At 36.3% G+C, this 13,796-nt stretch overlaps 3 protein-coding genes across 4 annotated transcripts in view; 1 reads left to right on the top strand and 2 right to left on the bottom strand.

Moving 5' to 3' along the window:
• Window positions 1-5: 5 nt before the first annotated feature.
• On the bottom strand, window positions 6-7,089 carry LOC309487944 (Krueppel-like factor 15). The gene is made up of 3 exons (XM_082155950.1): window positions 6,935-7,089; window positions 4,459-5,465; window positions 6-3,353 (listed from the first exon to the last, which is right to left on the bottom strand). Exons 2-3 carry the CDS (start codon window positions 5,409-5,411, stop codon window positions 3,185-3,187), a joined length of 1,122 nt encoding a protein of 373 aa, XP_082012076.1. The 5' UTR covers window positions 5,412-5,465; window positions 6,935-7,089; the 3' UTR covers window positions 6-3,184.
• A 1,629-nt stretch (window positions 7,090-8,718) lies between these two features.
• On the bottom strand, window positions 8,719-13,790 carry slc45a3 (solute carrier family 45 member 3). Of its 2 annotated transcripts, XM_082155882.1 has the most exons (5): window positions 13,623-13,790; window positions 11,451-11,918; window positions 11,103-11,180; window positions 9,584-9,849; window positions 8,719-9,506 (listed from the first exon to the last, which is right to left on the bottom strand). In XM_082155882.1, exons 1-5 carry the CDS (start codon window positions 13,762-13,764, stop codon window positions 9,132-9,134), a joined length of 1,329 nt encoding a protein of 442 aa, XP_082012008.1. In that variant the 5' UTR covers window positions 13,765-13,790; the 3' UTR covers window positions 8,719-9,131. The 2 variants fall into 2 exon arrangements, with proteins under 2 accessions (XP_082012008.1, XP_082012007.1); XM_082155881.1 differs by having other exon boundaries at window positions 11,103-11,918.
• Window positions 11,925-13,796, top strand: part of epha8 (eph receptor A8) — a 179,797-nt gene continuing 177,925 nt past the window's right edge. The window contains exon 1 of the mRNA XM_082155779.1: window positions 11,925-12,807. The gene's annotated coding sequence lies outside the window, so the exon portion shown is untranslated. The remainder of the gene's footprint in view (window positions 12,808-13,796) is intronic.

Genomic DNA, 13,796 nt, shown 5'->3' with positions numbered 1-13,796 from the left:
AGGTATAGGAAATAATTTAACACTTTTATTGGGATGAAGGTGGTGGCAGAAAAATCAAGGATGAGCCCTTGCAAAGGAATATAAAGTTAGAATTCCCATAAAAACAGACATCTCCCTTCAAAAAAAGAGAAGAGAACAAGAAAAAAAAAGACTATCTTAAAACAGGAAGTCCATGATAGTACTAATCGAAACAGTTAGGATGCTCTTTGAGCGATATTAAAAAAGGATGTACCTACGTGATCGTTCAGAAACTGCTACAAACTTTAGAGTATTGATAAGTCCAGATACTAAGTATGTAGAGCATCGTGAAAGCCTACATGAGCTACTAAGTACTGTAGAGCGGGGGGAAGAAAATGCATAAAGTATAGACCAGATGTACAAAAGGCAAGACGATGTGGGAGATTAACATGAACCTTCTCAGGAAAGAAACTCAAACACAGTCCCCATGGACGCTAGAGTAGCCCGTGCAATGATGTCCAGATAGCTTCATTTCGACAGGAAGCAATCAGCTGCCAGTTTTTATGAACAGTAACAACTGTCCTCAGCGATTTACTGTAGCTTATCAACCGTGACGGCACTAAGTAGAAAAAAATGCATTGATCTAATGCAAAGCACATTACGACGACACAAAGGAAACAATTTTCTTTGAGTGATTACAGATCCGAAGAGAAAATTGTTTCTAGCTTATATATGTTTTACAGTACATAAGTTTGTTCCATACATGTAGTGATGTTATCCACGGTTTTGGCATACGCTCTCAACAGACTGAGAGAGATGAGGCACGAGAAAAAAACGTGGAAAGCAACTTGATGCATAAATACCTTTCAGCTGCCGCAGGGATGTGATTGGGCTGAGAAAATTCCACGATTGGGTTTGCGCAAGGGGTGGGGACTAAACATTCGATACATTCAGAAAAAAGTCCAAAGTTAAACGTGTTGTAAAGAGTGCTGTCAAATCGATTAATCGCATCTAACATAAAAGTTTCTGCTTATATAATGTGTGTGTGTGTGTGTGTGTGTGTGTGTGTATATATATATGCATGTATATACAGTACAGGCCAAAGGTTTGGACACATTACTATTTTTAATGTTTTTGAAAGAAGTTTCTTCTGCTCATCAAGCCTGCATTTATTTGATCAAAAATACAGAAAAAAAATGTAATATTGTGAAATATTATTACAACTTAAAATAATAGTTTTCTATTTGAATATACTTTAAAAAATAATTGATTCCTGTGATGCAAAGCTGAATTTTCAGCATCATTACTCATTCTAATATTCTGATTTATTATGAGTGTTGGACACAGTTCTGCTGCCTAATATATTTGATGAATAAAAGGTTAAAAAGAACTGCATTTATTCAAAATGAAAAAATATTTTCTAAAAATATAAATCTTCTTTACTATCACTTTTTATCAATTTAACACATCCTTGCTGAATAAAAGTATTGATTTATTTAAAAAAAAGAAAGAAAAAAAATTACTGACCCCAAATTACGGACCAGTAGTGTATATTGTTGTTACAAAAGATTTCTATTTTTAAAACATTTGCTTCTTTTTTTTTAATCAAAAACGTTAAAAAATTTAATAAAATAAAAAAAGTATCACGGGTTATGAAAAAATATTGAGCATCAGAACTGTTTCCAACTTTGATAATGAATCATCATATTAGAATGATTTCTAAAGGATCATGTGATAGACTGGAGTAATGATCCTGAAAATTCAGCTTTGCATCACAGAAATAAATGATAATTTAAAGTATAATAAATTGAAAACCAATTCTTTTAAATTGTAATAATATATCACAATATTACATTTTTTTTCTGTATTTTTGATCAAATAAATGCAGGCTTGATGAGCAGAAGAAACTTCTTTCAAAAACATTAAAAATAGAAATGTGTCCAAACTTTTGGCCTGTACTGTAATATATATTATATACAAACAAACTTTTGTTAATTAATTGATTTGACAGCACTAGTTTTAAAACACTGTGACGTGTCACAAATAGCGCCATCGGACCTAATCATAAAAATGTATTTAAAAAAGCTGTACTCCATCAGAGTACTTCAAAACGGTGAATCTCGCGAAGAAATGTCAAATAAAATTAAATAAAACGAAGCTTATTGTAAGATTGTTTTGCATTGCGGTGTTATTTTCAGTTAAGTGCTTTTCCACCCGATATTCCCATTACATTTAAGTGAAAAATCTCATTCGCATTACAATTATTATCATTTCTTGTTTGTTTTGATAATAGAAATCTGAATAAATTAATTTCAACAACTAAAACTACCATTTTGTACTCTTTACAATTGTACTGTACACTACAATTTAAATGTATTTTATTAGCAATGCAGTAATAAGAATGAGATTTCTTTATCACAATATGATAATGAGATGTTTTGGGCATTAGAATTTTGAAAATGAGATGTTTTTGCATTGATCACAGTAATAAAAACGAGATGTTTTTGCATGACAACTGACAATTTTGAGGGTTAAATATACTTAACTGTCATATAAATAACGTCATTTCCTTTTTCTCCTTTTTTTTTCCCAGGTAAAATATTGCATTTCTTGACATTTTTCTTGAGATTCACCCTGACAAAGGCCATATTTGATAATGCATAATATTATAGCCTAAATCATAGTGCATATTGTCTTAATTTAAAAGGAAGGGAAATTCTGCAGCATTCTGGCTTCAGTTAATGTGCAACAGCCAACCAAAATACTGTATTCCTTTTATATTTTCACCTGGTTAGATCTATAACACAATATTCACAAAATGCACAGGAAACGAGTTTCCTCAAATTAAACTCCGTATTGTCCTTTAGATCTCCAGATTTCCCGCAACCTCGGTTTAAAGGCAATGGAAACAGATCTCGTGATCTGTCGCAGCTCAACCTGTATCTCTACACCAACGAAGGACGAAACGCGACGAAATCGACTGTGAGCTTTACTTTAAACCCACCAAAAAGCCAGAAATATGCTTTGAGCTTAACAATCACATCCCTGAGTTTCAAGTTAGCTGACTGTAGCACCAAGAAACACAAACATCTGGATAAACGATAAAAAAGTGGGGGAGGAAAAGGAGAGAAAAATGAAGGCGGAGGGTTACAGCTTGTTAGCCCGTTTAGATATCACATCTTTCCCTCTCAGACTCCAGGAATCACACTCCAGTTTCATCCCGGGCTCAGACGTTCGCCCTGACCAGTCTGCCGGCACGAGGACCCCGGTGCACCTTGGTGTGTTTGGATAGGTGGTCGCTCCTGGCGAACTTTTTGTCGCACATTGTGCACTCGTAAGGCTTGACTCCCGAGTGAGACCGCCGGTGGCGGGACAGCTCATCGGAGCGAGAGAACCTTGAAAGCATGAAACACAGCAGGACATACACGTCAGCTCAGTTCATTACAGGTTTTGATGTTAATCAGCTCTCAAGGTTCCTGCATTAGTCGACCAATGAATCTCTATGACTTACTACTCTAAAACATTTAGAAAATATATTTTATAGAGATTGCACTCGCAAACAGATATTTCAAGGCAAGGCAATCAATTGTTTTAAATATAGCTACACCAATTTCAATAAATAAATATTTATTATTGGATAAATATTCTAAATAAATGCTATATTTAAAATTTCAATGACATTTAATTTGCATGTTCTTAAACTACCATTCACTGCGGTTCAAAAGTTTGGGGTCAATACTTTTTTTATTATTATTAATATTTCTATTCATCAGAAATGCATTGAATTGATCAATAGTGACAGTAAAGACACTTAAAATCCTGCAAAAGATTTGTATTTCAAATAAGTGCTGCTCTTTTAAACTTTCTCTTCATTTTGGAATCCTGATTTTTTTTTAATTGGTTTCAACTTTCCACAAAAATATTAAGCAGCACAACTGTTTTCAACATTTATAATAATAATAATAAATTATGCAGCAAATCAACATATTAGAATGATTTCTGAAGGATCATGCGAGACTGAAGACTGAATGACGAAAATTAATAAAATATATTCAATGTATAACTATAAAATAATTGTACATTGTCATAATACTTCACAATATTAGTTTCTACTGATTTTTTTTTTTTATCAAATAAATGTAGCATTGGTGAGCATGAGAGACTTCTTTCATAAACGTGAATAAAAATAAAATAAAATAAAATAAAATAAAATAAAATAAAATAAAATAAAATAAAATAAAATAAAATAAAATAAAATAAAATAAAAAGCATACAAACCCCAAATGTTTAAAGCATAAACATTAACTGATAGCCTCAAGGGCCTAGATGACATCAGCCAAAAAGAAATGGAGCAAGTTTTTAAGAAAGAATATGCAGACATATGTTTTTTGTGCGCCAACGAATCTCTAAAACCAAAAACGTGCATTAAAGAAGCAAATAGGATCAATTTTGACTGGATGATTTGAATGTTATGACCAACCGTCTGGTTTCAACACTTACCTCCACCCACAGTCCGGCCAGCTGCACAGGTAGGGTTTCTCCCCCGTGTGTCTGCGGAAGTGAGCCTTCAGGTGGCTGCTCTTAGTGTACATCTTCTCGCACCCTGGGTGAGAGCATTTATGCACCCGCAAGGTTTCCGTGGAGGACCTGGAGGAACGTGGTGTGATGGCTTTGACCAGGCCTGCACCCGCTATTCCGACCGCCCTGACGGCAATGGGCAGGGGAGCGATCTTCACATACTTTTGGTCTTGATTGATGGCCTCGCCCATGATGGGGAGGAAGGTTGCGGAGGGCACCTGTGGTGAAAGAAGGGTAATGTTCTGTGCCCCTTGGACACCGAGCACCAGGTGGGCTACTCGGAGCCCGTTGGCCACGCCCGATTGGTTGTCTGGCTGTTGGAGGGTGTGGCTTAGCTGGAGTGGTTGTAACTGAAGCACAAATGGAGCACCAACGAGCACCGGCGCAGCACTTGCCGTGGCGTTAACACTCTGAGTGGCAGGGGCCGGTGAGGTCGTATTGGATTTCGGCTCTGCGTCACTGGGGGAAGACGGCTGGATGGGAGGCTCATCGCCCTTAGACATTTCCTCCGGACTCATTGGAGCATCTCTCGCCAGCTCCATCTTCTCCATCAAGAATTCCTCAATGTCCTCCAGGGTTGGAGAGAAGGTGCTGGGCAGTTGCTGTATGAAATCAGGCAGCCTGGGCGTCTGGGTCAACAACTCCTCAGTGGAGTCTAAAAAGATCTGAAGCGGGCCTTCATCCTCGTCTTCCTCGCCTGGGCTGTAGCTGAGTCCAGCTCCAGCATCTTCCGCCTCGGGACTGGAGCACGAGATGGAGCTGCCCCTCTCGCTGCTCTCACTGCCGCCCACCTCGAAGAAAGGCAAGGTGGCCAAACCATGGTCCGCAAACAGTTCATTAGCAGTGGCCACCGCTTTGTCACTTATGGAGACCATTTGTTGGTGTGCGGATCAGAGGAAAGCTGAAGATATTGCCACGGTTTGTAAACACTGCATCAAAAAAAGAAAGTCAGAAGTTAAATAATGCGGATAATGTACAGTATTTGGACACTTACACAAGTATCACAGGTTATACAAAAAAAGTATCAAATCAGCATTTTAGAAAGATTTCTGAAGGATCACGTGACACTGAAGACTGGAGTAATTGCTGAAGAAAATTCAGCTTTGCATCACAGAAATAAATTATATTTTAAAGTATATTGAAATAGAAAACCATTATTTTAAATTGTAAGAATATTTCACAATATTGTTGTTTTTCTGTATTTTTTGGTCAAATGAATGCAGGCTTGATTAGCATAAGAGACTTTAAAAATAGTAATTTTTCCAAACTTTTGACCGGTACTATATATGGTCAATTATATAATTGCACACTACTATATTTAATTTAAATAATAAATCTGCATAAATTATTAGCAGTACAGTACTACTATGATGTATTATTTATATTCATTTTTGTATTAAAATAATTGTATTTCTTTGCATTATGGAAGGCTATGATTTCTTTAAGATATATATATATATATATATAGGGTGAAATATGACATACTGTATATTCCAGGCTGTTGTTGCAAATAAGAAGTTGTTCTTAAGTGACTTGCCTGGTTAAATAAAGGTTCATTCTTAATAAATATATGTTCTTGACAGGTTTTGTGACAAGACTCACCAATGTTTAATGTCTTTTCCATTAGATCACAAAATATCAAAACAAGTAGCATTTTTTTTTTCAAGACATCCTTTAGCATAAGCACACTTTACAACCAATATATTTCACAAAAAGGATGTTTTTAATAATATATATATATATATATATTCCAAATGAAAATAATATATATTATATATAAATATTTGCACATTTTCTGGTTGTTAACTTAATTCATACATCCAATAAGCATCAGCTTATGGCCAGCTAGTTAAAACATTTTTCATTTAAGTTAAGTTCTGCATATTGTATCTGATGCAATGAACATGTACAAGTGTCCAAATACTATTACGGGCCAATATTTACATGCGCCCACGCTCATCACATTCACTACCATGCTTTCAGAGATGAAAGCACCGAGGTTTAAGGAGCAGAAAGAGGAGGGGCCAGTAAAAACACAACACAAATCACCATCACAACATTAGCCACAATGCAAACTAAACTCATCACAAGAATAACTACATAATCAAACTTGCATTGAAACTGCAGCACTGCATGAACTCCAGCACACACACGAGGCACTAGACATGTGTTTCAGTAAAGTGCGTCAGCAGGGCAGGAAAACAGGCCTGCACACATGCTCCCAACACACAGCCGAGGAAAACTGCAGCTTTAGGACAACACGGCCACAACATTCCCAGAAACAGGTGTCAAGTTCAACAAAGTGGGGTCATTTAGATCGAATCTGACCCTCTGTTAAAAGAAAATACACTTCGATTTGCTTTATCGACCGTAAAACGATATATTTATGTCTCCTTACCTTGTGTAAATATGGATTGAAATATCCGGATTGTGGATGTATGACATAGGATGAATCCAGATGTCTCTTTCAGTGTTATTGTTGGGAAGAACATCGTCCTTGCCACGGTTCCATGTTGGCATTTCTCGCAGAGTCCTGTCACATGACACGCATCGCAATGCATTCGAGGGCACGGATCCGATTCCTGGCTTCTGATTGGTTGCGTAACGGAGGCTCGCTCCAAAACGAGGTACGTCATTGGTTAGAGTAAAAGAAGTCATGAATTATTTATGAGAGTTGGAAAAACAGCCAACGAAAGCAACAGAAAAAAAAGAAAAAAAATTCTGCACATTTAAATACATGCATCGCATGCATCATTTTCAAGCTAAACTTTTGACCCGTTCAAACCAGAATTATGTTCCAGGGACATCAAATAAATATAACCATGCTTTATATCTACTTAAAATGCATCCATAATTATAATCAACAAAGATCTTTTTTTTATTTTTTATGTAACATTCAAATTGTTTTTTACTAAATTATATAATTAAAAATAACTGTTAAAATAATCTTCATTTTATTGTTAAAAGTTAACAAGATTGGGATAAAGATACATATTAAATATTATGCAGTAAGATTATATTTTTATTATTATTATTATTTACTTTTGTCAAAGAATAATACAAATACAATTTTTTTTTTTTTTTTTTTAATACATTTATTTTCAAAGATGGTCAAAAGAAAACAATGCAGCCATTAGAATTTATATTTGAGTGTAGTTGCAAAGAACTAAAAGAGAAAAACAGCACTGATAAAATAAGATGATGGAGTATCTTACTGTTTTAACTAAATGAAAACAGCTGCTAGACACTAGATGGCAGTAGCTGATAATAAAGAACTGACTGATGCCACCCATCCAGAGCATGAAGAATAAACAGATCACATTTGAACTACATTATATCTTAGAACCAAAACAGATCATACAAATGTACATAAAAAATTAACTCTTTGTTACAAATGAAATGCAATAGATCTATCTATCTGGCAACTATAGTGTTATTAAATAAAATAAATCATTGATACAAGCATTGGAGACTTTTTTTCTCCATTTAATTAAGCACAATAAAAAATATATATATAAAAAAAGAAGAACCAGCAAAACTTCTCGCTTATCCTTCTCTAAAGATATAAATCTTTGGACCAAATATGTAAACATCACTTCTTTTACAGGTTGTACAGGGTTGCGTGTTTCAAAGCCTGAAACTCTCACTCATCCTCATGTTAAATACATTCAGCATTACTTTTCTGCCCTTCAATACACTCATATCAACTAGGCTACCTTAACAATTCACTGTTACTTGTGTAATTGCTCCCTTTAATTAGTATAACATTGTGCAAGATTGCAAATATAATATTGTAATTCGCAGGTTAGATAACAAAAGTTCTGTCATATGAATTGTAAACTATTAATTACAAATGATGTAAATGTAAACCAAATCTGTAAACATCACTTCTTCTACAGGTACAGGGTTGTGTCACAAGGTTCAAAGCCTGAATGTTTCTCTTTAAAACATACATTCAGCATATTTTCTTGTGTAAGTGCTCTCCGTAATATGTAACATTGTTCAATACTGCAAATATAATATTGTAATCCACAGGTTAGACAACAAAAGTTCTGTCAAATAAATTGTGAACTATTAATTACAATATATTAATGAACATTTATAGCATTTAATGCTCAAAAAAGACCTTTTAAAATGTTTGACCATATTGTTTACCACTATGTAATTAAAAAAAAAAAAAAATTTGATGAAGAAATTTTAAATAATAAGTCAATACAGCATCAATCCTTCTTCCAAAACGTGTTTTTGTCTTTTCCTCAGTTGCGTCGCTTCACAAACCCTCTCCCGTGGCCTCATGGGATAATAAAGTGTCCATCAAATGCGCACTTCAGAATCTCATCAGAAATAGTAGGTCATCCGCGAACTTTTTAGCCTGCTGATTTTCAAATATGACATACTACTCTGTTGGCTTACTATTTTTCGCATAGTAGGGACTAGGGAAGTATTCGATTTCGGACGCAGCGATAGTGTACAATTAATAGTATCCAGTTTTCACAGTTTTAACTGCACATTGTCTTTCCAAAAACATTAAACAGAACCATTAAGCTAGCCTTTATGGTTTTTCTCACTATCCAGAGTCCTAGGTAACATCTCAATCATCTGCTTGCATCAATATCCGCCTTCTCGAAGATGATCTTGCTGGAGAAATACACAGCCACAACACTGAGCAGAGACGCACAGGCCATGTATGCGGTCACACTGAAGAGCTGCACGATGGAGCCCATGAAGAGGGACGGCACCACCTGAGACAGCAGGTATGCACTGTCCAACAAGGCGATGTCTGTACCCATACCTCTGAAGGCGGAGGGTTGTGCAGGACGAGGATCCATGGTGACAGACAGATCAATTGATTGTGAACTTTTGATATGGCTCTGGAAGGGTATCGGATAAGAGGCTCCACCTGGGCACCCGTTGGATCGTTTCTGCTGTATCTCAGCCGATCTGATCCGCCTGTCGTTGGAGAAAAACACCTGGAAATTGAGAAATCCATTTGGTTAGGATAAACACTCCCTGCATTTTTGCACAATGCTTTGTTTGGATCCCTTACCTGTGCATTGGAGTGGTACAGGCATATGAGCGTGTATGGCAGAATCTGCAGGATGCAGAAAGTGTATCCTGTAGCGGCGGCCATGATGGTGACTAGTGTAATGTTGTGGGATACGGTCATAATCGCTGTACTCACGGCCAGCAGAACCACACTGCTCAGATACAGCTTCCTGATTCCTATGCACAACACCATACGCTCCATCGCCAAAGAGAAGATCACAGAGGTCACACATTGTAGGAAAAGACCCAGACTGGCCATTCGCACACCTGTGACCGAGAACCACACAAAAATACTTATATTATATATACATGTAGACACAGTTCAAATGTTTGGGGTCAGTACGATTTTTTTAAATATATATATATATATATTCATGAAAGAAGTCTCTCTCTCTCCAGTGAATACAGTAATATTGAGAAATATTATTACAATTAAAGGTAACTGTATTCTATTTTAATGTATTCCTGTGACGCAACGCTGAATTTTCAGCATCATTACTCCAGTCTTCAGTGTCACATGATCCTTCAGAAATCATTCTAATATTCTGATTTGCAGCTCAAGAAACAGAAATCTTTTGTAACATTAATAATTAATGTTAATAATAACTAATGTTATCACTGTCACTGATCAATTTATTAAATAAAAGTAGAATTTTTTACTTCAAAAATTAAATCTTATTGACCCCAAGCTTCTAAATTACATGCTTATATATTATTATATATATACATATTATTATACAGTGCTATGCATAAGTTTAGACACCCATGCTAAAGTTGACTAAAAAGAGGAATAAAAAAATCATCTTTTGGAAATTGAACTTAATGCCTTAATTAAAAAAATGAGGAAAAATCCAACCTTTAAGGACACCAATTTTCTTTGTGAATGAATATATTGTCAATGAATATGAATAGCCCCACATCATCACATAGCCTTCACCATACCTAAAGATTGGCATGGAGTACTTTCCATAAGATCATCTCTCAATGCAAATCAAACCAGCTATTAGGCTAACTGAAATAAAACCATGCCAATCTCTAGGTATGGTGAAGGCTATGTGATGATGTGGGGCTATTTTAATTCCAAAGGCCAAGGGAACTTTATCAGGATGCATAGTATCCTGGATCCATGAAGTAACTGGCCTTTAAAAATAAAATTCTGCCTGCCTCTATGGGAATTTATTAACATAGGGGGGTCCGGACTTATGCACCCTGTATTTTAAGGAAGAACATTTATTTATTTACGATACATTATTCATTCACAAAGAAAATTGGTGTCCTTAAAGGTTGGATTTTTCCTAATTATTTTAATTAAGGCATTAAGTTCAATTTCCAAAAGATGATTTTTTATTCCTCTTTTTAGTCAACTTTAGCATGGGTGTCTAAACTTATGCATAGCACTGTACATATTAATAATATTAAAAATGTATATTAATAGTAAAACTATATATATAACTGTATATACGTATATGTGTGTGTATTTTGAAAATAAGACTAATGCTTTTTTCTGTATATTACTGCACCTTCATCATAGCGTGTCCTTCCTGAGGAGCCTGGCTCTTCACTGGGAACGCCGTTATACAATCCCTCTCCGACAAAGTCTGCGTAGAAGAGCATAAAGGACATGAGTGCCATCCAGCTGAACAACTCAGCGATGAACAGCCTTGCTATGACTTTTGGCATGCGGCTGCAAAGCGAGTAGAGTCGGGGAACCACAGAAAAGGCACTGGAGAACGTCCTTCGTAAAAGCAGAAATCTTGGAAACACCACACATTTGCAGTAGCAAGTCTTCAGGATTTCAGACTTTTTGGACACCTCAACTTCCCCCAGCCTTTCTCGTACTGTCGACTCCTCAGAGATGAAGGTCGTACCCATCAAACAGGTGAGAAAGATGAAGGTCAGCACAGCGTAGATGAAGGCCTCTTGTCCACCCATGTAGACCACGGTGTCTGAAGTGGTCCAGTCGACCGCGGGCAGCAGGTAACCAACGCATCCGCCCAGACTGAGCATGAGGGAGAAGATGGAGAAAGCCTTACGACTCTCCTCCTCTCCAGGGTAGAGGTCAGAAACCAAGGCCTCCAAAGGGGTGAAGCAGGCCTGACCACAGAATTCCACCAAACAAATAGCAAGGACCAGCAGCGGGACCTTCAGCCAATGCTGCTGTTGTTTTGTGAGCAGGGTAACATTGGTGGACGTCTGAGGGATGATAAAGAGTCCGAGCAGGACGCCCATGCACAATACCCATATGAAGGGGCGCCGGCGGCCATATTTACTTCTCAAGCTATCACTCGCTGAACCAATGAGAGGGACAGCGATCAAACCCAGCACAGGTCCCACAGCTGAAATAAAACATAAAATAATAAAACATCAAGGAATAACAGTGTTTAATACATCAAATGTCAATTCACTTGGGATATGAGTGTCTGCTAAATTAATTAAATGTGTATGGGTGAATTCAGGTTGATTGGGGGCACTTTTTCCAAGTCATCTCAATGGCGAAAGTGTCCCAAACACCCTGAATTCATCCCTATATATACATTGCCTATACATTTTTACTATGTTAAATGTATAATTGTAAAAAGTGGTATATAAAAAATAAGTAATTAAAATGAAAATGTTTCCAGCTAATGTTTGATATTTTGTTCTGCTGTTGTACAATGATAAATTATAGGCTATATTAGGCCTAATTTTATTTAAATATTGAGTAAACAGCATAGGCTATCTCTAAATTTTCAAGCTAATATTTATTTATTTATTTATTTATTCACGCAGTAGGCTATAGGATTGTGCATATTAAAGTAGCCCTTAGCCTATACAGCTGACTTTACAATTTGAAGATATAAAATAGGCTTTCCTAGGCATTATTGTAACCGCCTGAGGTAGAAGTGATGCATTGACGTGGTATTTGCGGTTCAAGTAAATGAGTCAACTGAAACCATTTTATATATATAAACTTGTTGGAAGTCAAGCAACGTTGACGCAATGAACAGTTCTCTGAAATAAACACGTTTAATAACCGGTCTAGCAGATTCGGTTAATTTTAATTCAGTCAGTAAAGAAGGATTCATCAGTCAAACCAGTAGCTTTTTCGTCTATTTGAACCATTCGATAAAAGAACCGGCTCATTAGAATCATTTGTTTGTATATCGAATTATAAATTAGTTTTTACGCTGAAAAGGCGCTTCTGACTGGAAACTGCTGTGATGGAAGGGCGACGTGTCCGATATTGTAAGTACAAATTCAAAGAAACCTGTTAACTGAATTTAAGACATTTTTTTTTTTTATATTTCTGACATGGTAAGAACGCATGCATTCTCACAAACGCAAATCGATTATTTCCACTTGCGAAAACTGCTAAGAATTTAATCTCATGACTCATGATGATAATCCATTAAATGGAGTTTCAACACCTCCAGTCTTTGTGGTTGCCAGTCCAGATCTTTAACGACTACACCACTAAACTAACCAGCTAACAAAAATATGTTTTAAAAACGTTTTGGTAACACGTTAATAACGTTGTGTTATTTTTTTATGTCCCCAGTGTGTTACAAAGGTGCAGTAAAAAAAAAAAACCCAACAACTTTTAAAAACGTTTTCTTTTGATTTTTCTCTGAACATTAAAACAAGTAGCCTAGTAGGCCTATGTTTTAGGGGGGAAAGTTCCATTAACGAAAATGAGCATGGGCGAGTGACGAAAATATGCATTTTCCAGAGAAAATCATCCCGCCCATATAAAATATAAATGCTTAATATGCTTACCATAGTGAAATACAGTAGGACAAACACATGTTTTGGAAGAATGATTGATGATGCATTTACTCTTAGTTTAAATTGTGTTAATTTGGAACAACAAAAAGTTGCATAGTGTACCTTTAAAAACCTTATAACTCTAATAATAAATGTTCTACTAACATTGCTGGATGAATGCTAAGAGAACCTTGCCAGAACGTTAGCAAAGTTTTGAGAATGTTGTTATCTTGGTACCCACTGTGCCTCCAAAAACAACTTTGACAATGACAATGACCTGGTTTTGAGTCACTTACCCAGTACCATGGTCATGAAGCGTTCCTCCACCCCTGCCTCCAGCAGCATAGGTGGGATGTAGATGGTCCCAGCAGCCAAACACACCTCCAGGCCACATGTTAATGCATTAATCAAGAACAACTGTGAGATCCTGCCATGCATGTCCAGATTTTCCACTCGTTCACTTCTTCTCT

This window comes from Leuciscus leuciscus (genome assembly GCF_965113295.1).
Source record: "Leuciscus leuciscus genome assembly, chromosome: 23".
Taxonomy (NCBI): domain Eukaryota; kingdom Metazoa; phylum Chordata; class Actinopteri; order Cypriniformes; family Leuciscidae; genus Leuciscus; species Leuciscus leuciscus.
Note: the sequence above shows the minus strand (reverse complement) of the source record. Positions and strands in the feature narration are given on the sequence as shown.

Excerpts from the sequence above, each read along its gene's own strand:
- LOC309487944 (XM_082155950.1), bottom strand. The coding sequence starts at position 5,411 with ATGGTCTCCATAAGTGACAAAGCGGTGGCCACTGCTAATGAACTGTTT. Across the intron at positions 3,354-4,458 it reads TGGCCGGACTGTGGGTGGAG|GTTCTCTCGCTCCGATGAGC; the intron begins GTAAGTGTTGAA and ends CATGCTTTCAAG.
- slc45a3 (XM_082155881.1), bottom strand. The coding sequence starts at position 13,764 with ATGCATGGCAGGATCTCACAGTTGTTCTTGATTAATGCATTAACATGT. Across the intron at positions 11,919-13,622 it reads CTTCATGACCATGGTACTGG|CTGTGGGACCTGTGCTGGGT; the intron begins GTAAGTGACTCA and ends GTTTTATTTCAG. Across the intron at positions 9,507-9,583 it reads TGTACCACTCCAATGCACAG|GTGTTTTTCTCCAACGACAG; the intron begins GTAAGGGATCCA and ends CTCAATTTCCAG.